This window comes from Taeniopygia guttata, chromosome 2 (genome assembly GCF_048771995.1).
Source record: "Taeniopygia guttata chromosome 2, bTaeGut7.mat, whole genome shotgun sequence".
Taxonomy (NCBI): Eukaryota; Metazoa; Chordata; class Aves; order Passeriformes; family Estrildidae; genus Taeniopygia; species Taeniopygia guttata.
This window is the reverse complement of record NC_133026.1, coordinates 110,457,367-110,481,142: the sequence shown is the minus strand read 5'-3', so window position 1 is coordinate 110,481,142 and position 23,776 is coordinate 110,457,367. Positions and strand designations below refer to the sequence as shown.

The following is a 23,776-nucleotide window of genomic DNA, read 5'->3' as shown; positions in this document are numbered from 1 at the left end:
GGGCAAGCTGAAAGAAAAAAAAACCTGGAATCAGAAATAAGAATGTTAACACAGATGTTTTATTTCTAGTTTATTTGAAGTGAAGCTATTTTCAGAACACCAGATGAGACTAAACCTTTGTGTAGGAGGAAACTGAGGCCAAGGTTTAACAACACACTGGCTTGGGCAGCAATACTATCTCAAGAAACTTCGATTCCTTCTCTTGTTCCTTTAACAGTACTACTGTCTATCAGCTCAGGTAAACCATATAAGGGGAAATGTTTTCTGAACTGAACTGACAGAACCCACTCAGTTTAAAAAACCATTTTGGAAAGAAGTCCCTGAGGAGGATCCTTGACCTTATTTACAGCTCAGCTCTTATAAGCATTTCTTTTCACACAATGTTCTGCTCAGAGTTGGGAATCCCTTAAAATCAGCAGGGTTGCCAACCACAGTGTGTGTCATCAAGCTACAGCATGAATGGCAGTCAGATGACTTAATAATTATTGGAAATATTTGAGAAAAAAGAAAAACACCATCAAAAGAAAAGCTCAATTATGCAGTAACATCATGCCAGTTTAAAAGACATGAGTGTATGAGTCAATAGAGAAAAAGGCTGTGAAAATTTGCACTGGTGAAATCCTCACTGTAATTCCTGTACTGTTATTACTTTTTTAAAGGGGGGTTTGGGTTAACATGGTAGATAGGAGGCAAAAGGCTGGAAAGGAAGTTGTTCTGGGACTACAGAAATTAACACCTATATTGAGTCTGGAAATTCTGCTTTCATGCCATCTTCCTTCTCCTTGCTTCTCCTCAGTTTTGCCTTTATCAGCTCCCTCAGGTCTGGATGTTTGCCTCAATTACAGCACACAGCAGCCAGTCACCACTGCTGTTCAAATAATGCAGTTCTACAAAGACTGGAACATGAGAGCTGATCACTTAAGAGTAAACTTCTCTTACTTTTCTTTTTTGCTGGGAATTTGCAACAAAAAAACTCACAGACTGCAAACCCTGCTTTAACATTTCTATGAATGTTTTCTGACTAAAGACTGCTGCAACGTGACATTTTTGTTGCTTGTTTATCTCAAGTCTCTTTTCTGCAAGTCACCAACTTCTTTCATAACATCTTGCAGCACTAAAGATTTTGGCTCACGTTCTGTTTTCTGTCTTGCAGAATTGATTTCCAAGTTAGTGCATAATAAACTCACTTTATGAAGAACAATGATAAGACATTTAAAGACATTTAAGAGAGTGACACAAACTGTGTTCAAATCAAACAAAAGCATTAGGTAATATTCAAATGCACACCCTGGAACACAGAGGGAGACATTTCAAGGTCACATAAAAGCTAATAAAACTGCAAACTGCAAACTCTGTTTTATTTAGACTATTTTATTGGGGAATACACCACTGTGGAACCTTGAATAATAGCAAGAGAAGCAATATATAAAATAAATAACTTTTTTTCTAAATAGTTGCAAATAAACAAAATTATTTTACACAATTATTCAATGTATTCAGTGTTTATAATGTTCCAAGTAACTTCAACAAGTAGCAAATGTCTACAGCAAACATAGTCAAAGCAGTAACTGGACAGCTTACAGATTTACAGCTGAGAGTCCCAAGTGATTTAAAAGGAAACAAGTATTTCCAGCTGCAAATGGTATCTTAATGAACAGAAGTAATTGCAAACCCTGCAAGATATACAGCTGAGGAGCACTATCACAGATGCCAAAATCAGGCTGAGGAGCACTATCACAGATTCAAAAATCAGACAACCTCAAAAGAAAATGGGAAAACAAACAGCACATTAGAATGTAACCTGTGTTTTATCAATATGAGTTACATAAGTCTCCATAATAATAATCTATCTCCAATAATAATCCACAGTTTTACAACAGTGATGCCATTAGCTCATTAAAGCATTTTGTGTAGCTCTACACAAGTACTTGGACTAGTTTTTCTGACCTTGGAAACCTAATTCTGTATGCAAATACAGCAGCTCCGTAGGTAAATTGAAAAAAAAAAAAAAAAAAACCCACAAACTTTTTTCTTAACTTACAGGTACAAAAAGAAATACAATTTTACAGGGTGTCTCAGAGCAACTAAGCCTTTTGAGACAAAATACTCCTGAACTAGTTCTCTCCTTTCCTGCATTAAATTTATCAAACAGTGATTCCTGAAGATATGCTACTGGTATAAAAGTTACTTACAAACTCCTGTCTCACAGATTAATCAAACAAAAGTCAATAAAGTTGTACCTGTCACTGTTGATAAATTCATTACACACATGCCCTTTTCATGCAAAGTGTAAAAGGATTTTTAAGTCAAGAAAGTGGAGAACCATTGCCCACAGGGCAGTGTGAGAAGAGTTTTCTTAGATCCCTAGTAACTGCACTTACCCATCTTTCCCCTTCACCACTCACACTCTAAATCAATAGAAATTTTCACTTTCTAAAACTCCCAGTGTGGACCCTACTTTTCCACAGATGTTAACTGGCACACAAACCTACCTTAACATTACGAATGTTTTTAGTATCATCTGCTAAGGTAAAACAATTTCAGCTGCTGTTTGTCTCAGGTCTCTTTTCAGCAAGTCACAACTTCTTCCTGACAGCTATAAGCAATGTGACCAAAAGCTGGCCACACGTCAAAAGCCAGGGTGCCTGTAGATGCACAGACAATAGAGGCAGTCTGCAGATGAAATCCTGCCATTAATTCAAGGAATTCAAACCAGTTATGATCTATTAAATGAATGATGACCAGAAAGTGGGAGAACAGCTTGGAAGAAACGGGAAGGAACTATCAGCGATATTAACTGCTCCAGGATGCTGAACATGTCCCACTGTTTGTTTCACAGTTCCTTTAACGACGACAAAGACAAAATAAGATAAAATGCTAGACACTGGGACAATGGGCACATTAAAAATTATATAATAAATGTGTTTTAAATTAATTACTTATGAAAATTCCTTTCATTAAAAATACTATTTATTCCTATTTAAATCCATTTTTTTAAAAAAAGTTATGCATTAGCATAGCAAATCCTCCATAAGATATACAAGTTTTTATTCTGGGGCAAAAAATTAATGATGGTTTTATGTAAGGTTATTAACTTATTAAAAAAAATTTTTCCTGTAGCAATGACTAAATTTGAATAGTGCTTTTTAAATGACCAGGCAGATTTCCTGTCATAGTAGTCACCCTGTTCCTCAGTAAGCTGAGTGAGTGTAGACTGTTCCAATCAGGAGCTCAAGCTTACTGACTTCAGTAAACATGAGCCTTCAGGCTCTGCTAGTGCAAGGTCCTGCTTCTGAAAACCAACACTTATACCTTGAGGTATGCAGAGATTAAGCCATGAGAGCATAATTCTTCACTGAATCACAATAACACATGTCCCTATGGTACTAGGAAGAGCTATGAAAATCATCTTCCAAACATATTGTAAGCAGCTTTTGCTTCTTGCAACTCCTCAATAAACACACACCCTTAGACAACAAGCCACAGTTGTGATTAAAGGCATGAGTCAATTTGCAGATGGCAATTTTAACAGGATCTCCAGGTACAGTAAGATTGTTAGCTACATAAAAGTATTTTCAGAGTAATTTTAGATTATTTCTGAAGCATTAGTGCACTAGTTTTGGATGACCATCAAGAATACTACTCTACAACCTACAACAGCTGAAAAGATCCCCTAAGAACCTCTTCCCCTGCTACAGTCATTGAGACAGTTGAGCTTCACAGTTCAGTACTGTTAACTACAGAAATGCAAGTCCATCTTCCTTTTAAATCTTACAAATTATTTAAAATCCAAAGATGCTACGGCACATTTAGGTAGTACCTTAACCCAATTACTTTGAATTTGCTAAACACAAATGTACCCACAAACGTGGGTTTTGTGAGCAGGATTGTGTTTCCTGCTCATACATGCACACACCACTGCAAATGTAAGGCAGCTCACACTTCCTCTCTGAGCAAAGGAGCACCTCACCTGCTCAAAGTATTTAAGCACCTGGTGAGTAACAGAGTAACAAGCTTGCCTGAGCTGTTGCCACAGCTTGTCTGTGAATTAATCCCACCCTTTTCAGTGAAAGCAACTTCTGCAAATTGACCTTTAAAATGCAAGTGATTACCAGCTACATCAAAAGGTCTTAAGACCTATGTTCAGAATCACCTTGGATTTTAATAAATCCAGTAAAAAGGAAACAAGAGTATAAATACACCAGTTCATTATAGGTAAGTTAATACATCCAGAGTGTATCATAAGGAATAACCTCCATTTTTAATACGTGGAAACAACAGAGAGAATCTGTAATATTCCTGCTACAGTACGAAACTAATCCCCTTTCATAAGAGTATTATGAGGGAAATACCTACACACAGCTTAAACACTTATTGTTTTCCTGTTTAAAACTAAAACCTTCTTCTTCATTTAAAAGAAACAACTGTCTCAATATTATAAATAATGCTCATCTCATTGGTAAGCCACAAAAAGTCACAAAGATCTGAATCGTTACGCCATCAAATTTCAATTTAAATCTGTATTTATATTATAAAAATTAAATAGAAAGCTCTATGCAACATGCATATTCCTCACCTGATTTTCACAGAAATATTTTTAGTGTAAATTAACAACATGGTTGATCTTACCATTTCAACTTACCATTCCATTGGAATTATTTATTCCATTCATATTAATTTTAGTTACAAATCTAACTGTAGGAGGTGCTTCTGGGTATTTAGGTCCACACTCTACTTTCAGACTGTATATTCTGTTTTCATAGTTTGTCTAGAAAGCAAAAAGACAGACTAATGCATTTTACTGAAAGCTAAATATTAAGAATTTTTTAAAAACAGAGCAAAGGCAAGAGGAATAACAATTATGAAATACGAAATAAATATAAATTTGTTAATATTGTGTACCAACTGAAGGTCTTGGGTTACTGACTGATTTCCACTGTTTTGGCTATATTGATTATTTCATGATTATGCATTTATTACACTGCTTATTGACTACACCATACACAAGTTTTAATACAATTCTAGTTTTAATTTACATTTGCTCTCATCCTTTCTATCCACTGCATCCTCAAAACAACAGTGGTACAGGACTGAGAGAAATCAATTAGCTTTAGGAAAATTACCACCTTCCCCTATAATGAAATACCTAACAGTGAAAAAAAAATTGGAAATGGACAAAGACAGAAATACCAATAACTCAACAGTTAAGATACAACCAAAACCAAAATAAAATATAAACTGCAAAAGAAAAAACATATTCTGGAAGTAGTTAGCACTACAGAAAATATCTGAAATTTCTGCAGCTGAGAATTACTTGGTTTAGTGGAGGATTTATGAGCTTGGACAGTAAAGTAACTGCTAGTTTGCTGATGTCATTCCAAAGTGACCAGGGAACAGATAATTCTAAGTGCAAGTATACTTTGAGAAAGCACATTAGAATTAGATAGGGTTCTATTTTTTATCTTGTCAAGGAGGACATGCCAAGAATCAGTGCTTTGCTGGCCAGTGATGCACATGCCTCTGTGCTCCAAAAGGAAGATGAACTCCGTTTCTAAACCTGCCTCTGCACTGGCACAACAGAAAGAGCCAACATTAACAAAAAAGCAGTAACATGCCTGTCAGCTTTCCAGAAGTAGCATCTTTAACCTGTTCTGAATCAGTCAGCTGTCACTCTCCAAGCAGAAGTATCAACCACATAGCCAAGCATCAAACAAAATTCTAGTGTGTGGTTAATTAAAATGCAGAGTGAAAACAGTACTACTGAAGCACCCTAACTGTGCACCATAATTTTTGAGCAGACACAGAGACTGAACAGCAAGCGGGTCACAAAGAAGCAGTAAAAAACAGAAGGTTTTCTATTATTCTTTCCTATTACTGTGAGTGCAATTAGGCACTGGATAAGGTTGCCCAGGGAGGCTGTGGATGCTTCAACCCTGGCAGTGCTCAAGGCCAGATTAGATGAGCTCTTGAGCAACCTGGTCTAGCAGGTGATGTCCCTTTGGCACCATGGCACAGGATGTTAGGACATCTTAAGGATGATCTTAAGGATCTTTAAGGTCCCTTCCAACCCTTGACATTCTGATTCTATGATTAAAAGCTAAAGGCCAGATAGAAGTCACCTTATCCTGCTAGACGTAGCATAGCTGCTACCGCAGCAAGAAAACAGCAACTAAAATTCTCATTATTCATTCAGCCAGAACAAGTTACTTCCCCAGAGAGGGATGCTGTCAGTTACAGTGAAAATAGGCCAAAATCTATGTAATTCTGCTCACAACTCTGGAAAATCCCACGAACAGCACCCATTCTCATTCCCTTATCCAGATGGCTTCTCAGTTTTGCTCAATTTATCAAGTCATTGTTTTACTGCAAGCCAGGCATCCCTGGCCAGCTTCCCAAAAAAACTAAAATCCCATTTTCTGGAAGTCAGAAAAATGTTTCCATTAATCCGAAACAAATCTTACCCTCCTCTTTTGCTATTGGGTCACCTTTCAAATTAAGCTATAAAAAACCTAATAAGCAATTTTTTTTGCACAACTGTGGAGAAGCCACATATGAGAAGAACTTCATGGACAATATTAGCAACTTTCTCTATGCTTTGCCTAATTGTACCATCTACTTAACTCAGCCAGTTTCAAAAAACACTCATCTTCTACATGCCCTGAAACTAGATATGCAGTTCTTCCCAAGGTGCTGTAACTGGTTTGGGAGCTGGTGGCTTCCACTTTCTACTGTCACTACATACTGCAAGTCATCCTATCTGCAAGGCTGTATGTCCCTGAAATGGCACAAGATATATTATTTGCCTGCACTTTTTATCATAAAGAAAATAAAATCACAGAACTACAAATTGACCAGGAGCAAAAGTGTATCCCAAGCTGGGTTGAGTGCTTTTATTATTTTTTAAAAATACATGGGACCTTCTATAATAGTATTATAAGTATAGTATTATACACATCATAATATCTTTTCAAAGATGTGTAGTAGTCCACCTTAGATTGAACAGGAAAGCAGTCACAGGCAGTTCTGGAGGGTTTTTGGAGCCAGGGAGACCCTATGACAGCTAGGTCAAAATTCTCAGGTTTTTATCCCAACACATTAGACAACAAACTTTCTTCAAAATGGACTCAAACACTGAATTCACAGAGCTAATATCCAAAGCATACAGAAATTATGATTATATTTTAAATCTGCCCTCTCCCAGCTGTACTCAAATCTTAGGAGCTCAGCAAGGTCATTCCAGTGTTCAAAGCAGCCTACTGCAAATGGCAAAGGACTTCTGAAAGAAACTTGAATTACACTGAATCTATCTCTGGAACTCTGCTACTTTGGAAGACATTATTCTCACTGAGGCAGAGCTCTGATCTCTGTCTTGGACAGCTCATTCCATAAGCCCTGCTTATGGAATGTGTCCCTCCCAGGGAACACACAAGATAGTTCTCACTCTAACAGTGAAAGACGTGCTAACTTAGGGCTACTTAGATAATACTCATTTAAAGGTCTCAGTTATACACTCGTCTTTTGCATCATATTGTAACTTAGAAGAAAGTGTGCAGTAAATCATGTAAAGTCCACTCAAAGCTGATACGGCTGATACACACAAGAGGTGGTTACTTCTCTTGCAAGTTGTATCAGTCTAAATGACGGTCTACAGAACTTCAAAGGTCAGAAGGATTAGAGGTAATTAGAATCTGCTAGTGTTTAGGTATGATTCAACTGAAATTCTAACACTGTTATACTGAAAGACTGTTCAACAAATCTTGTGGAAGTTGAAAATACATTGTCAGTTTACTACAACATTGAAATGATCAGGCACATATGACAAAATAGGGAAAGAATTACTTGTTTATTGGATTTTCAGTCTACACTTATGTTCAGTAACAGTGGAAATACAGAATGAATACACTCATAACTCAGTAAAATAAAAATATGTCTCAAATCACAACTGGCTTTTACAGACAGCTGCGGAAACAGGGGAGGCTAGCCTGAAGAACTTACATACCAGAAAATGAGGAATTATACACTATTTCTACAATTTCATACATTGAATTTTAACTATTCCTTTCCACTGTAGAACAGTAACAATTTTTTTTGCATTTTGTATTGCCTAAAACCTAACAAAAATGTTTTATTTTGTCACACTTACCCTTGGTGGCCCAATAATCATTCCTGTCCATCTGGTGAGTGTCATATCTTCATCATCTTCAAGGCCCCAGCTTACTGTACCATCACCTACTCCCTTCTGCCCTTCTTCAAGTTCTTCCAACAAGCGAAAATTACGAGGTACTTTAACTAGAGAAAATAGGATAATGTAATCAATCCTGCTCACATTAAGGAAAAGGTAACAACTTTGTTGCTTTTATATGTTACACACTGGCAACTGCTCAATGTATTTTCCAAGTCAAGCAAATATTGCCTGCACAAATTTATTAAGCACTCTAATTGCTTTGAAGCAACTAACTGCTTCACTGGAAGTTAATTACTACCAAGTAATACCATTACAAGTCATAAAACAGAAAATAGGAGAGCTCTGTTTAGTTTAAGATGGTTTCACTTTCCCAAGTACAATACTGTTTAGATCCAGGACATTTCAAAATCTATTGATTGTCTGTCAAGTTCTAATCAACCAGAATCCACATTAAATCAATATGGCAAATTTACTCCAAAACATAATTAAAGACCGTAACATTTAACACAGATTATCCTAATAAATGTCAACTATAAGACTGAAATATTTTCACTTGATTTCACTTGTTTTTTAAAAAAAATCTAACAAAAGACTGATATCTGAAAGCAAATTGAAAATCAAGTCTTTTTTAATCTAGTGATTAATACTGCCACTTGCCAGGGGAGAAAAAAAATAAGCACAAAAAAAATAAGCACAATAATTAAATTGATTAAATTGTTAAAGAGAGATGAAGACATATTCACAACAGAATACAAAGATTAGCTGCCTTTAGAAAGCACCAACGAATAGTCACCAAACTATAATTACAGGATTTTTATTATTATTCATGAAAAAAGGCAGATATTGATAGATATTAAACAACTGGATGCTCAATTGCTTTACAGCATCAAAGCTAAAATGTTACTTCAGCACTGAGGGAAGAAAGGTAATTAACACTTGTACATGCAATCATGGAATGCTTTTACTTTCAAATAAAATATGCACAATGATGTAGTAACAATATTATAATACCATAAAACTTCCACTCTAGATATAGCTGCTTATAGCTTCTTACAGCTATAGTATTATCCATTATTTTCACTAGAGATCCTTTCCTGTACTGTAAGAATCCACGTGTTCCATAAAACTAAAAATTAAGACTGGGTATACACAATGTTATTATTAAGTTTGAGTAAGATGAAGGTCAAAGAAAAACATTTTGCATATCAGTTATCCAGGTTCGCATATCGCTGTGATTTCAGGTTTTACACTACCCTAGTCTGTGCTCCAAGCAGTCTCTATGCAAGAAACCAAGAGTTTTAATATACTATATTATTATTTAGTCAGATAATTGATGCAGCTATATGGACCAGTATAGATACATGTACCTTTTAGTAACTCTTCAAATAGCTTATCTTGCAGAACAATAACTTCTCTTAAACAGTGTTTAAAACCTTTTTTTTTTAGTAACACAGACTAGGGATAGGCTTCTAAAAATTACAGAAACTATTGTCTCCAAGTTCTCCAAATTCCCAGGGAAAAGCATTATGGGTACAGTATCAGGACAGTGGAAGGAAATTAAGTCATTCATGTATGGTCTCACCTTCCATCCTGCCTTGGTATTGCCACTCATCTGAGCCCTTACTGAGCGACTTCAGCTTGCTAACTGAGTAGAAAATTATACATTTTGTCCAGTTTTCTCACAGCTTAACAAACCAGCCCAGCCAGTACATATACTGAAAGCACCAGCAGAGTAAAGAAGCAGATCACATCTCAATTTTTTGACATAGAACCTTTTAAAAACTTTCATTGAAACGTATTTTCCCATCCCCTGGCCCCATTCTGATTTATGATAAACATTAAGTGTGCATATTTACGTATCTAATTCTGACTAGAGATGAGAGTGATAATCACACTTCAACCACAAAGTTTTTACTCTACATTCATACATGTTCTGTAGCTGAGTCTGCCAAACCAGAATGACAAACTTATGCTTTGCACCACATGACTGAATAGATTCTGATTGGTATGTGCAATCTCAAATAAAAAAACCCCCAACAACCTCCACCTACAAACCCCATGTACTTTAGCACTCACACATTACTTTAAGCTTCCGCAGTAGCTTAAATCCACCTTTTCTCAGAACCTCTGCTCTGATTGCAGAACTTGAGTCACAGTTTAGCTCTTTAAAAATAACATAAAAGATGGTACCAAACAGGATTTAAGCTCATTTCTCTTATGTGTTATCACCTTTCAGCACAGCCTAGATGACCCAGCTGCTCACTGTCCTGATGTTCTATGCCTTCTCCCAGAATTCTGTTGCTCTTGCACTAACCAGGCTCCTCTATTAGCCAAATTGTCACACTAATTTAGCAAAAAAGCTGTTTTTCCTTCAGGCAAAAATCAAATCCAACCAGTTAATCAAGTGAATTGACTCAGGAAAAAAGAACAACAAATGCCAGAGCTGACTGCTGTGGCTTTCAGTGCCTTCCTTTGCAAAACCATGGATGTGAGGATAAAGGAGATTTTTGTGACAACAAGCCACTGCACTGACTCAGCTGTATCATAGAATTGTACCCAACATATTAAACTGTAGATGACACTTGCTAGAAAGTAACAACCCCTTATGATGAACTGACCTGCGTTCATCACATTTTTTCCATCATATATCTGTGTTCACTGGTTCCCATAACTACCCAAGGGCAGCAGTGAAGGACTTGGGAAACTTCCGGAACATCTCCAGAAAATAATTTAGACCTGCTCTGAAAAGAGACAAAAACATCTGAGAGCAACAGCCAGGCTCCCCACACTAATATTCTTATCACTGCTAGAACTAAGTAGCAAAACACTGTTCTGAAGTTAAAAATAAGAGCAAAAATACCTTGTGTTAAAAAAAAAATACACAATAACCCCAACAAAAAACTCAACACACATGCACACAAAACCCTGTCAATAACAATAAAACTGTCCCCCACAAAACCCACTAAACTGCTTCTGTATCCCTGGCATATATGATTAATGATCAATACTTCAAACTTTATTGAAGTAATTACTGAATGTTTTCACTGAAAATTATTATTCCTAGATTTCTGACAAGTGAAACAGAATAACTTAAAAATTAACACAGTGGATTAAAAAAAACCAAAAACAAAAAACCCAAACAACCTAATAAAACACAACCCCTTACTATTCTTTATAATTATACACTTAGAAACTTCTAGTGAAATTAAATGGAATTCAATACTGTTTTGAGCATCCACTTCTGTCCTTGTGCACACTATTGCACTCTACATGCTTGCTTTGATCATGCTATAACCTTTACACAAAACAAATTTACCTAGCTTGAAGAATGGAACACACATACAAGATTGTCCTGTCTTCCCAGTAAAAAAGAACTTCTGTCTAGAAATGCAGTCAAGGATGATCTGGATTTTTCAGAAATTAAGTTTGCTCCTACTTTCTATAAATAGAAAGTAAAAATATTCTTCTTCTCTCTATTTCATGTATTTCAGAAGGCGCACTCTAAACTGCATGTTAACAGTGCATATATAACTTGCAGTGTTATCTATAATCCAGACAAAGCAATTCATCAAATATTTGCTAAAAACGTTGAAATATTCCTGACTGAATTTGAGTAAGAATCATTACTTAATTTACAGAATTTGGACAATGAAACATTTTTCTCTTCTCATATGCAGCTCATTAGCAGTATGAAATTACAGAAACCAGCACCATTCTTCAGCTGACTATCAGACCTCAGGTGTTCTCCCCAATGCCACTTGCTCATGGGACCACTAAGCAGCTTCAGACAGGCTGGTTTTACTCTCTGTCACAGGCACTCCACAGCTAAAACCTCACACTCCAAGTGAAGGGTATTAAAGCTGTCGATTTTAACACTGTCAAAGCTATAGGCATGGTAAATTCCCCTCAGCAGGCTGTGATTTACAGCTCAATGCAACACTGCATCCAGCACAGCTCTTTGCAATGATGGACTAAGGCTCTGTATGTGAAAACGTAGATTATTTCAATCAGATTAAGAAAACAAAAAGCAAAAGCAACATTCCTCACCCAACCTCTCTTCACTTTATTTGCAAAGACCTGTGGATTTTACTGACAAATAGCCTCCTGACACCCCTGCCCAAAAACTGTCACAGGAACTGCCAAACAACTTCTACCAAATTCTCACAAACAAGTGAGAAGCAAGTTGAACTAAATATATTCACTTAAACAAACTAAAAAAAATTCACTCATTCTTACACATACCAATAGTTTTTAATTTAAAAATTGAATCATGAAACTGGACTACAGAAATCCGTGAAATTATCAGTGAATTTAATATTCTGGAATTAGAAGAGAATGAAAGAAAACTCAGTAAACAAAGCCCATAATTTAAGCACAAGGGTCTACTTTCATATATATAGAGCTACTTCAGACATTACATTCTAAACTACCAAGTTAATAGAAATAAAAAACACACTACCACAAAGGATGAGTCAGGAAAAAACTTATAGCTATGCTTTGATCCAGAACTTGAATAACTTGGAAAAAAAAATCAAAATAAAAGGAAAAGGAATCTTCAGTGTCCATTAGTAGCACCAACTTTCACTAGAGTAACAAATGAGAATTGCCTGCATGGACCTGTTCTTGCTAGACAGAGTTCCACAGTTGGTAATGTCAGATCACTCCGTGATACAGTGATTTAATCAGCAGCATCAAGACAGAACACAGAATTGCACTTATGTCAGATTTGACTGACCTCACTGGATACCTTAAATCACATTTTAAAACAATTCATATGGACACACTCCTGCAAATAGAGTTGGCAGTCCAAGCTCCTCGCACATCAAATGATTATCTGCTGTGTAACAGGCAAGAGTAGGATAACCCACACTTTGCTCTTGTCCCTACAGGTTACAAAAGCAAACCATAATCTAAATTTTTAAGAGATTGGCTCAGAGCCTGAAGTGTCAAGTTTTCTGTTGTACCCAAAACTATGTTTTTTAGAATAATTGTCCATAACAATATCCATACCAACATTTGGTTTCTCTAAAAATCTCCCTCAGTTCTTGACTTCAATCACTCCTGAAAGTTACATCAGTACCAGGACCATTTTATTATAGTTAAACCAGCATACCCCATACTACCAATACTCCAAAAGACAGCTCTACAAACAAATCCAAATAAAAAGTTATATCAAAAAATCCTACATTAGCACAGCCAGATACTGTCAGGGATGCTATTCTTTCTAATTGAGATAGCTACATCAGGGAATCTGTAGTATGAACAATTTTGAATTTTTGAGTTAGCTCTTGCCCACTGACTTCCAGCAAAACAGAAACTGAAAAGTATCTTCAGCTTGGTAACAAAGAGAAGAACCTCTCAAACCCCATTTATCAGCTTCAGGCTTGCAGCAAAGTAAGCATTTCCTAAGGACAGGGAAAGGGGGGAAGGACGTCAGTCCTGCAAATTTCAAGCCATAAGACAATTTCTCCTGGGGCAGGGAGAGGAAGAAAAAAGATACAAACAGAAAAAACAACTTGTTCCTTTCAGTCTCTGAGCAATTCATCTTGCTCTGGAGAAAATGAAGTAGAAACCTGAAATGCTGTACTAAGAACAGTCCACACACCCACAAAAAGAACATAAAACAACCAAAGCCTTAAATAGGCCCTGAAATGCCAATACATTAAAAACAAAACAAACAAACAAATAAACAAAAATTAAGGAGAGAGAGAGAGAGAGAGAGGAAAGAGGGTCAGGGCATACGAAATATATATTCTATTCTGGCTGCAGAAGATATCCCTCTGAAAAAAAGGTTTTAGGGTTTTTTTTTCTTTTTTTTTGGTAAACTTGATGCATATTCTTGTTTGCCAGTTACCCTGCTCACATCACATACTCTTTAGCCTAGTAAATAGTCTGAAAATACACACAAGAAAAGCCCTACTTTCAGGAAGTATTGCCAGGTGTACCCTAATGATGTTGCAGTTATCAGAGACTGATCACAGTAACCAGGCTCCAAAACCCTGAAATATTTCTAGTACCTTCCCTAGTTAGTACAACAACCAAGCTGGACATGACAGGTTTGTCTACAATAGAACTCCATTACTGGCATTAGTAGTGGAATGCAGCAATTCAATAATGGACTCTGTTACTCTTGTTGCTCTTGTTTTAAAATCAAGTATGCTACTATAGACATAGTAAAATCACTGTTTCAAATAACCAAGACAACATGATTCTTATTCAAGGTAAATTGACATTTCCAACTGCTTTCTAGGAAAGTTTCAACATATTTCAGGAAAATTCAATTCCTAAATCTTTATATCAATAATCATATTCATAAAGCTGCATTTACTCTATGCTATTTCACTCTACTTTCCTCCAGCAAGTATGTCCCAAAGCAATGAAATTTGAGCAACAGAATATTCTGCATTAACAGTTTTGAGTTTAAACTAGGAAAGTTCTATACGATATTAATTTAAATGGTGAAACTAAGGTATTTAGCAGCAATAGGTGGCCCATGCACATTGATCAGGATGATGAATAAGGTACTAATCAAGTCTGCACCTCACAGAGCTGTAAGCAACACCAGTTTAGGTCATTCTTAAGGATTTTACAGATCTAACTATGCTTACCTGTGGAAATTTTCTAGGAATATAAGTTCAAGAAGAAAATCAGATGAAAATGCATTTCCACATAGAAAGAAATTATTCATCCCAAAAGAAAGAAACAAGACAAATAATTTGAAGAATTAATAAGACACGAGTAGAAGGTAAGACTCCACAACTCAAGTAAGCAGATGTACATCAATGAATACTATAGAGCAAATGGACATTTATTCACTGTGTTTTATGCTCACTGTAATGCAGAGCCAGTTTTGCTACAATACTGAACAGGTATGAAGTGGTAAGAACTAAATGGGTTATTTCACTTCCTTGCAGAACTAAAAAAATATATATACATGGATATATTTATATAAAACACTATGTAGGAGCCCTGTAACTGGTAAACCTCTTTTCCTTTTATAGTATTTGAAATTAAATATGTTGAAAGCACACAGGTTGGAAGACTTCAAAGAAGACATGCAATTCTAGGAACCACACTGAAGCTAAGCTATGCATTTCATCAGGTTTTGGGTTTTGTTTTTTTCATATAAGGAAATGTCAGTTGCTGAGAAACATTTCCCAGCACGAGGCAATAAAGAGCCACAGCAGTGTGAAAGCTATAACTGTTTATCTTAAATCCTAATTTTTGGTTAAAGCTAAGTGAAGTCATACTTGTTTTCAGAATTATATTGGTGAAAATTCCTATTTATTTCACCTAAGTGAAATCCTACATTTGCTAGTATCTTAATAGGCACAGTCCAGAACTTAAATTAGTCTGCATGAGAAATATTTTACTAAGAATTTCATTTATATTTGAGCCCAGCCACAGCCATAAACATTCTAAATATGGCTTATATTAAGAAGGCAGCTAACGAGAAACTGTTTATACAGCAGAAGTTTCGGTCATTTACTGCAACTCAGCATTCAGATTTTGGTGGAGGGGAAAAGCACTGGACAGGTATAGAGATTACTTCTTTAGGGCAGGACACAAACACTAGTTAAAAAAAAAACAAAAACAAAACTATAAAGACAACACAGATTTATAGAAGCAGGTTTTTTTTCACCTGTCTTTCCATTTCATATGTATACTCATAACATTAAGACACTATCAACTATCTACTAGTGATAATAATTGAAAATGATAAATTCTACACAGAATGACATTTTCAGCGCTAGCTTTAGTTTCACTGAGGTAAGAAGAAATTAATTTCTAGACAGCTAGCCATTAGTAGCTGGATTAGCAGACACATACCTGATTTACAAACATGTAAAAATTGTTTAAACCACAAATCTTCATGCTGGAGTAAGAGATCTCAGCATATCAAAACTGCAAAAGCAAGAACAATTTATTCCATATGTTTCAGTTGCTGATGGTTTCACACTAAGAATGACAAGACCTCAAACTTGAGTTCTCCAGCAGAATGTACATTCCAAATACAAAACTTCTGCTGGAAAAGTTTGTACAATTTGAGGTTTTATAAATTATGTTTTAAAATGTGAGAAAATACTAGCAAAACAAATACCCACATTACCAAGGCACCACCTAAGTCTTCCCTTATTTTATCTTGCCTCCTGAGTAACCAGAAGGAAGTGAGTTAACTCCTTCTAGTAACTTTGATTTCTACCGATTCTGTTCCATAATACACTGGATTATTTACTGAAGGCAGCCTTATGGATATGACTCTTTCTGTGATTGTCAGTATCCCCCTGGAAAACACATCATATCTGTTCAGTTGTTATTCACTTCTAATCACACCCACAGCCACTCCTCTCTCCCCTCTTTCCCTGCTCCCCACTGCCAACCCTTTCCCCTTATGCGCCTTTTTCAGAGGAGCAGCAGATGAAGGTGCAGCTGCCATTAACTACCGAATTCATCAGAGCTACTCCAACCTCTGACCAGCAGCCTTGGAGGAGCCAGTCTCTCAAAAATTCCATCAGGTTTTTCCCATTCCCCACCATCTCTCCTTACCGAGGTTCATGCCTCACAGAAAACCTCCATTCTGCAATTCCTGCAGCCCAACTTCCAAATGGCCTCTCCACTCCCCTGATTTGTTATGGAACAACAATATCCTACACGTCCTAAAGTTGCACAAGGCACAACAGTAAATAAGAGCAAGAGACATCATATGCACATAAGTGAAAAGAAGCACAGATTAGTCAAGACTGGATATGTGCATACACAGAATCTAGTCCAGAACTGAGAGCAACTCCAGCTGAGCTGAGCTTTGATAGCAAGGATGCAACAACATCACTCAGCCTTGACACTTTCATGCAAACACGATCATTTTAAGTACTGCTGCTGGCATGGAATGACTAATGGTGCTCATAAAAATTACACTAATGAAGAAGCTTGCTTCACTACAGGTACAAATGTTGTTAAGACTGCATAACAGAGAAGGCATAAGCAAGCTCTTGGCAAAAACAGAGGGGAAAAAAAAAAGGGAAAAAACCTCTAACCTTCAGAAATTCCCACTGTTTTTTTAAGTAATTAAAATACCTCATCCAAACAAACTTTTTTAAAAACTTACCGCAACAACAGAAAACTATAGCATCAAACCCACTAAACTGGACAGCAGTCCCAAAAGAAAACTGGTGTAAATTGCCTAAAGGTAATTTTACAATTTGCACCAATATTAGTGGCATTTTTTATCAGTCCGTATTATACCTAAGCGCACTTTTTTTGCTATAAACAAGACCACTGTTAACTCAGACACTGCATGATCAGTGATGCCTCACACCATAAGAAAAACCATACAGGTACTAAACAGTTAAGTCACTAAATAACTCATCAATTGGCATCCAGTCTGTTTGGTGAAGGGTGGAAATGCACAAAGCTGACTACAGGTTTAAAACTTAATTCTATTGGGAGCCACTGAATAAAACACGTGAGATATTAAATAATTCAACCACCTTCCCATATGTTTTAGTGTATGAAATGATAGATAATGAAAAGTGACACATTGTGATGCTTAGCAAATTGAGAATTACTATTTCAATTTTGTACAAAACAATGTAAGGCAGGAAGCCAGCAAACAGGAGTTAGAAAAGATATCTGTCACTTCAAAAATCAGCAGCAATATTAACTGATTTAATAGTCTAAGGAATCAAGATTTTACCAGGCAAAGAAATCTTTGCAATTTCTACCCTCACAAGTCAAAAATTAACCCCAAACTTGTTTAGCAATTACCCCGTTATTAAAAGCACTAATCAAAATAACAGCAGAAAAAAATTAATGGAAGTTAAAATGGCTCAATTTTGAAACTTTCATTTTAAACCTGACTTTGTGTTGGCAGAGAGAAAAAATTATTTGCAACACATACTGCTTAAGTTAACTTTTAAATTACAGTGATACAGAAACTTTTTTTTTTCCCCAGATAAAGGGAGAGGAGGGCCAGAGACTACAGCAGGAACCCAGCAGAGCCCAATAGTTAATCATGAAACAGCATTCCCAAGGTCTGCTTTAAAAGTTAAGAATACAATGTGTGACCCAGATAACAGGAGTAGCATCAAGGATTTAGTCTAGCAAAGCTGTAAAGCTGTCTTAAACGGGTTACAAGTCGTTGATTAGCAAACAGTTGTTCTAACATTTGCATGAAGGTCCTTTTCAACATGACTCAGCACCTCTCCACAGTGCAAAACATAACGATCCCTTATCTGTGTAAAACAAATAATATTATTCTTTCAGTTATACCTGTAAACATACACTTATGGATATAATCAGCACATGCACCAATCACCACATACTTAGTAAAAAGAACCGCCATTAAATTGTTTTCCTACATTATTTTGGAGAGTCATAATTCAGCCTGCTATTTTCTATATGCTGTGGTATTCAAAAGTTCAAATTATTTAATATTTACATGATCGCACATTCAATGTCATTGAGAAGAAAGAAAACTCGTAATTTCTTCTCTGGAAAAGTTCTAAGTTATATGAATAAAACTGGACATTTTACTGCAAATATACTGAATAAAGGACACTCCTTTTATATGTATTGGGCAAAATGTTTTGATTTACTCAGGCAAATTGCAAACACACTTAACTATCCAGTTTATGAATAGCCACAAATACAACGGAGGGAGGTGATTTTTTTTCTTTATGCTATTAAACATGTTTAATGCAAGAATTTTTAAAAAGATCATACTGAATCTATATTTTTTCTGACTATTTTTAAAATCTAGCATCTCATCCTTCTGAAATAAAGATTGTAGAGCTCTGAAGTTCTCAGTGTTGAAGATTACACTCCTTCCAAAATGCTAACTAGAAATGGTTTAGAGTCACAGACTTAAATCATCACACATTTTTGACAAGGCTGTAAACCAGAAGCTCATGTTATTCAGAATCAGTCTGACAGCTTCACAAGTCATAAGTTTCTGCACTGATTCAATTCAAAATATTGTTTGAATTATATGCCATTAGTGTATTCCAAATTACAAATACAAAGAAAAACATTCTTTGGACAGGACAGCATATAGGAAAACCCTTCCAAATACTTAAATCAAGGCCACTTTGAACGCTTTCCCCATGGCACTTTCTTGTCTTTCCAAGGTCTGTGCTGAGGTTCCCAAAGGATACTGAGACAACAAGGCAACAAAACCTAATGGGAGTAGTTGAAGCTGATTAGAACTTTACATTAAGTTTCAGTCAAGATGAAATATGAGCTACAGTGTAGACAAAAAGAGTTAATAGATATACTGAAATAGCAGATAATACTAAAAGATAATAGAAGAGATAACAGTAGATGAAAAGAGTAGGGACAGAGAGAGGAAAGGTCTGTTAACAAAAAAGAGGCTGAACAGTTTCACAGAATGTATTTAACACTTCCTCTGGAAAAATACAATACTAATAAATACAGATGTAATTCAATTCCACCAACTACTCATAAGACTTGGAAATCTAATTCTTACATGAGAAGCCTTCTCATGCATGCTTAGGTTTACAGTATGGACCATCTGCCTCCAAATGCTGAAAGGCATATCTTCCTGAAACTTTGTGTTATCCCGGCTAAAATTTTCCAGGATTGTACAGAACAGTTTAGATAATGGGCTTCAATACTATGTCTGATAACATCCTGAATTTCCAACAAGCTCTTAAACAAATAGAAGATTACAAAGTAGGCCACTTCTTTAGTGCAGAGGTAAGTTGCTTTGCTGCGAGAAGACTCTTACACAGCTATTGTGGCAGAAAGACGTAAGTAGGCTTGTATTTAAATTCAGAGTTATAAAATACCAGGAACAAAGGAAAATGATACAAACAAAGCTCTGAGAAGAAACAGAGTATCTTGCCTATATATGCCCCAAAGTTGGAAAGAATTGGTGGTCTATATATAGTTTAAAAGTAATTTGTAATCTAAACTTTTCTGAACCCAAATGAAATTATTTGTGGTTTGTCAGACATTCTTAAATAGGCAGAACAATCACAATTGCAATTCCTTGTGCATAGGACAGGATGGCAAAATGCTCTACACAGAGTACTTGCTGCCTCATAGAACACAATATTTTACTTCTTTTGTTTTGTTTGATTATTTGCAGCTTCAAGAAGTCTGTGCTTACACAGCTAACACTGTAAACCCACAGAACAAACTTTGAGGACTCTAAAATTCTAAAAAGCTCTTAAAACTGACTTCTTGGGCCCATACTGGATAAATTAACAATGTGGTGGTGGTGGTGGCATAAAAGAGAAAATGGGAGGGAGTAATACATTCTTCAAGGTAAAACACAGTGGATAGAAAACAGACAACTTGACAACGAGAAAAAAGAGGAAGGAAATGAACATTCAACAGGTCAGAAAAAAGAGACATCTACCTGTGCAGAGTTTTCTAGACATGAAGTTTAAATTATATCCCATCTCCTAATGGAAAAAGTGGTCTTTACATCGCTGCTTCTACATCCCACTAATGAATATATCCCCTTATTACTCCTCCAAACGGTTTTTAATATCTAGGTGTCCCACACACAGGGTATAAATCTTTACCCTATTAAACACAGAACAGAGAGACATTAGCTTGATTTGGAATGAAGAAGAGGTTCAAGGCATTTAAGAGAAAGTACTGCAAAATATCTCACATTATAGAGTACCTTGCAATTGTGGATTTTAAGAGAGGAAGAAAAAAGCCCCCAACTTTCAAAGCAAAATAAACCAAAACCACCACCACCAACAAAAGCCCCAACCATAAGGAATGGCACACTCAGTCCTTGCTTCACAGCTCAGGGAGTCTAGAACACACTCAAGGCCACATCCAACCCTTTGCTTCTAATCCCAGCTTCCTTACTGCTGTAGTCATGCACACTTAGAACTGCCTCCACAATCACCAAGTGTTTGCAAATAGAAGTAAAAAACAAAGTTATGAAAATAAGTCATTGATGTGCATGTGCCATTTCTACTCACAGAATCAATAATCTATAAAATCACAGGGAAGGGCATTTTTGCATGGGCCAATTAGGTTACACAATGAAGCTGTTTCATCTTTATAGAGTAGAATAACTGGAAATTAAAAATATGGATTTTACAGGAAAAAATATTTCACAGGGATCTAACCACATACTTTCAAACACTCTTCCATAAAAGGTTGCTCAAGACTACATACTAGAAGTAAATCAGGAATCTCAGATAATTTTGACTGTAGATCAGTCAATTTTTCTTCCCTGAGCACACTGTTTCAGCAAACCAAGGGGTATTTTCATTAATTCAGCTCTATAAACCCTCCCCCATCCTATTGAAGCTCTCACTTGAAGAGGAAAGGGGCAAAAGCATTAGCAGCCCACAGTTACAGCACCATATTTGACACTGCGGCCTTAATTCTTGTATTTTCCCACATAAATTCTAACCACCTAGTGACACCATCAGTGCCTTTAGGGAACATTCACATTATCTATCTATCTATCTATTTATATGTGTGTGTATGTGTGTATATAACCTTATATATAAGGTAATATTAAGTGAAACCCAAATCATCAAAATGTAGAAATTAACTCCTTATAATGATGTTTTTTATCTGTTTCTTCTTCTCAAAATACACAAGAGATGTTTAAATGGTATGCCTTTGTAAATTATTTCTTTTAATTTGAAACTGTGTTTATTTACATCTTCTACTATGTATTTTCACACAGATCAACAGAATAAATCTCCAGCTAAGCAATATGAAACTGGATGATTATTATAGCTGCTCTCTTCTCTAGAAAACAGACTTGTTTAACCCCAGACCTCCAGCAGTACCCACGCAAATAACCTAGATCAAGCTTCAAGCAGGAGTTGCAATATCAGATCAAGCTTCAGCTTACAAATATCCATTTCTAGCACATGCAGTATCTACATGCAAAATCTACTCACTACAGGTGATTTTAGAAAGCAGGTAAGATACTTCTTGAACAGCAATGTTAACACTGATATATACAATTTCTTTGGCACACATTAAAGAACACCTATTTTCAAACTAAATTCTCTGCTGTTAAATGCACATAATTTGTTACATGATTGCTCACAAAATCAGCAAGCTCAGGAAAGGAATTTCTGGGATAAAAGTAAGCCAGTTGACCTCAGTAAAAGTTTTGCTGGTAACTTCCTTGGGGTTAGAATTTCATTCCTGGACTTCATGCAATCAAAACTTTTTTTTTTTTTTTTTTTTTAATAAATAATGATGAAGTTGAACTTTATAGCAAGAGCAGATTAAAGTCATAGAGCTAAGTAGATTTAAATCTTAAGTCTATAACAAAGTCAAGTCTACAGCAAATCATTCCCTTCCCTCCTCCACAAATGATTATAACACAACTTCCCGGCAAGAGCAGTTCTGGGTGAAGTCTGAATTTCTGCACACTATGTGGAAAGTATAAAACAAAACTCCCCACCCCTCACCCCATGTGTGTACCAAAAAAAAGTCACAGTATTTTCTCCACAAGAATATGTTGTTTTAGAAGCTCTGACTAATTTTCCCAGCAGTTTTGTTGATGATTCAGCCTGCTTGCTACATTTTACTACAACAAATTAGTTTAATTTAATTTCTTCAACAAGATGTACATGCAGTACTGGCCCTTTACATTGTTTGGAGCAGTCACATGTATTGGGAATTTCCAAATCTCCTGCTTTTTATGAACTTTAAGTGTGGCTGTATTTCTGAGTCAAAAACAACCCTCCTGAATAACTGTATATAAGAGACTTTAAAATAAATCTTGTAAGACTGCAAAGAACACTTATGGCAGTGAAGCCATCAAAGTTCAGACAAAAAAAATATTTATTCTTATAGGATTGAAGTAGGAAGAAAATAGCTTTTTTCACTACAAAAAATTTTAATAACTGATATTTTGCACTAGCCAGGTTGAATGCCAAATGCCAGTACTCAATGCATGACCTAAACCAACTTTGCTTCCCAGTGTATTACAGGAAATCTCCAGTGACAGCCTAGACATAAGCTGAAGTCTTTCAGTGTTGCTCAGTAATAAAACCCTGTTAAATTTAGACAACAGGAAAAAAAGCAAAAAAGAATCCTAACAAAGTAAAATGCAGTAATTCCCAGATGAGCAAATATTTGGGTTTCTCTAAATATATCCATTCTAGCTCAGTTTATCATAGGCAATAGCCATCTTTTTGGACTGCTCTTCCACATAGTTGCAAATGCTACTTCACAACCCAGTTTGTTGCAACTTTATCAAATTCCACATCACCAAATGTATTACCAACTGAAGATGATTCTCCTTCCCCTAAAAAAAACCCTCAAAACCAGCCCAAGCTCTTCTCACACAATCAAAGCAAGGTACCAAGACCAGTTTAAACATACACGTTTCTTATGTTTTGTTATAGTCCCAATTCTCCAATGATGCAATGGATTGGCAGCAGAAATAAATAAGTAGCCAACATCTACCCTAGACTAGCTGCTGAAGTCAATTCATTCCCCTATCCTGAAGTCCATTTAATCCCACTTATAAAGTCCCAGGGATGAGAAAAGAGGAAACGAGCCCCTGAAGACTTCAGGTTTTAGCACTGAGGGAAAGGTCTTTTTGTTTTCAAGCCTCTCATGAAA

General features: G+C 36.0%; 1 protein-coding gene across 4 annotated transcripts in view; it reads right to left on the bottom strand.

Annotated features, from left to right (window-relative positions):
- Positions 1 to 23,776, bottom strand: part of UBE2V2 (ubiquitin conjugating enzyme E2 V2) — a 36,437-nt gene that overhangs the window by 1,914 nt on the left and 10,747 nt on the right. For 2 of the 4 annotated variants that reach the window (XM_072924006.1, NM_001245795.1), the window contains 2 exon segments: positions 8,144 to 8,289; positions 4,643 to 4,768 (listed from right to left, as the gene is read on the bottom strand). In XM_072924006.1, the coding sequence (XP_072780107.1) occupies positions 4,643 to 4,768; positions 8,144 to 8,289 (272 nt within the window). 4 annotated transcript variants of the gene reach the window in all.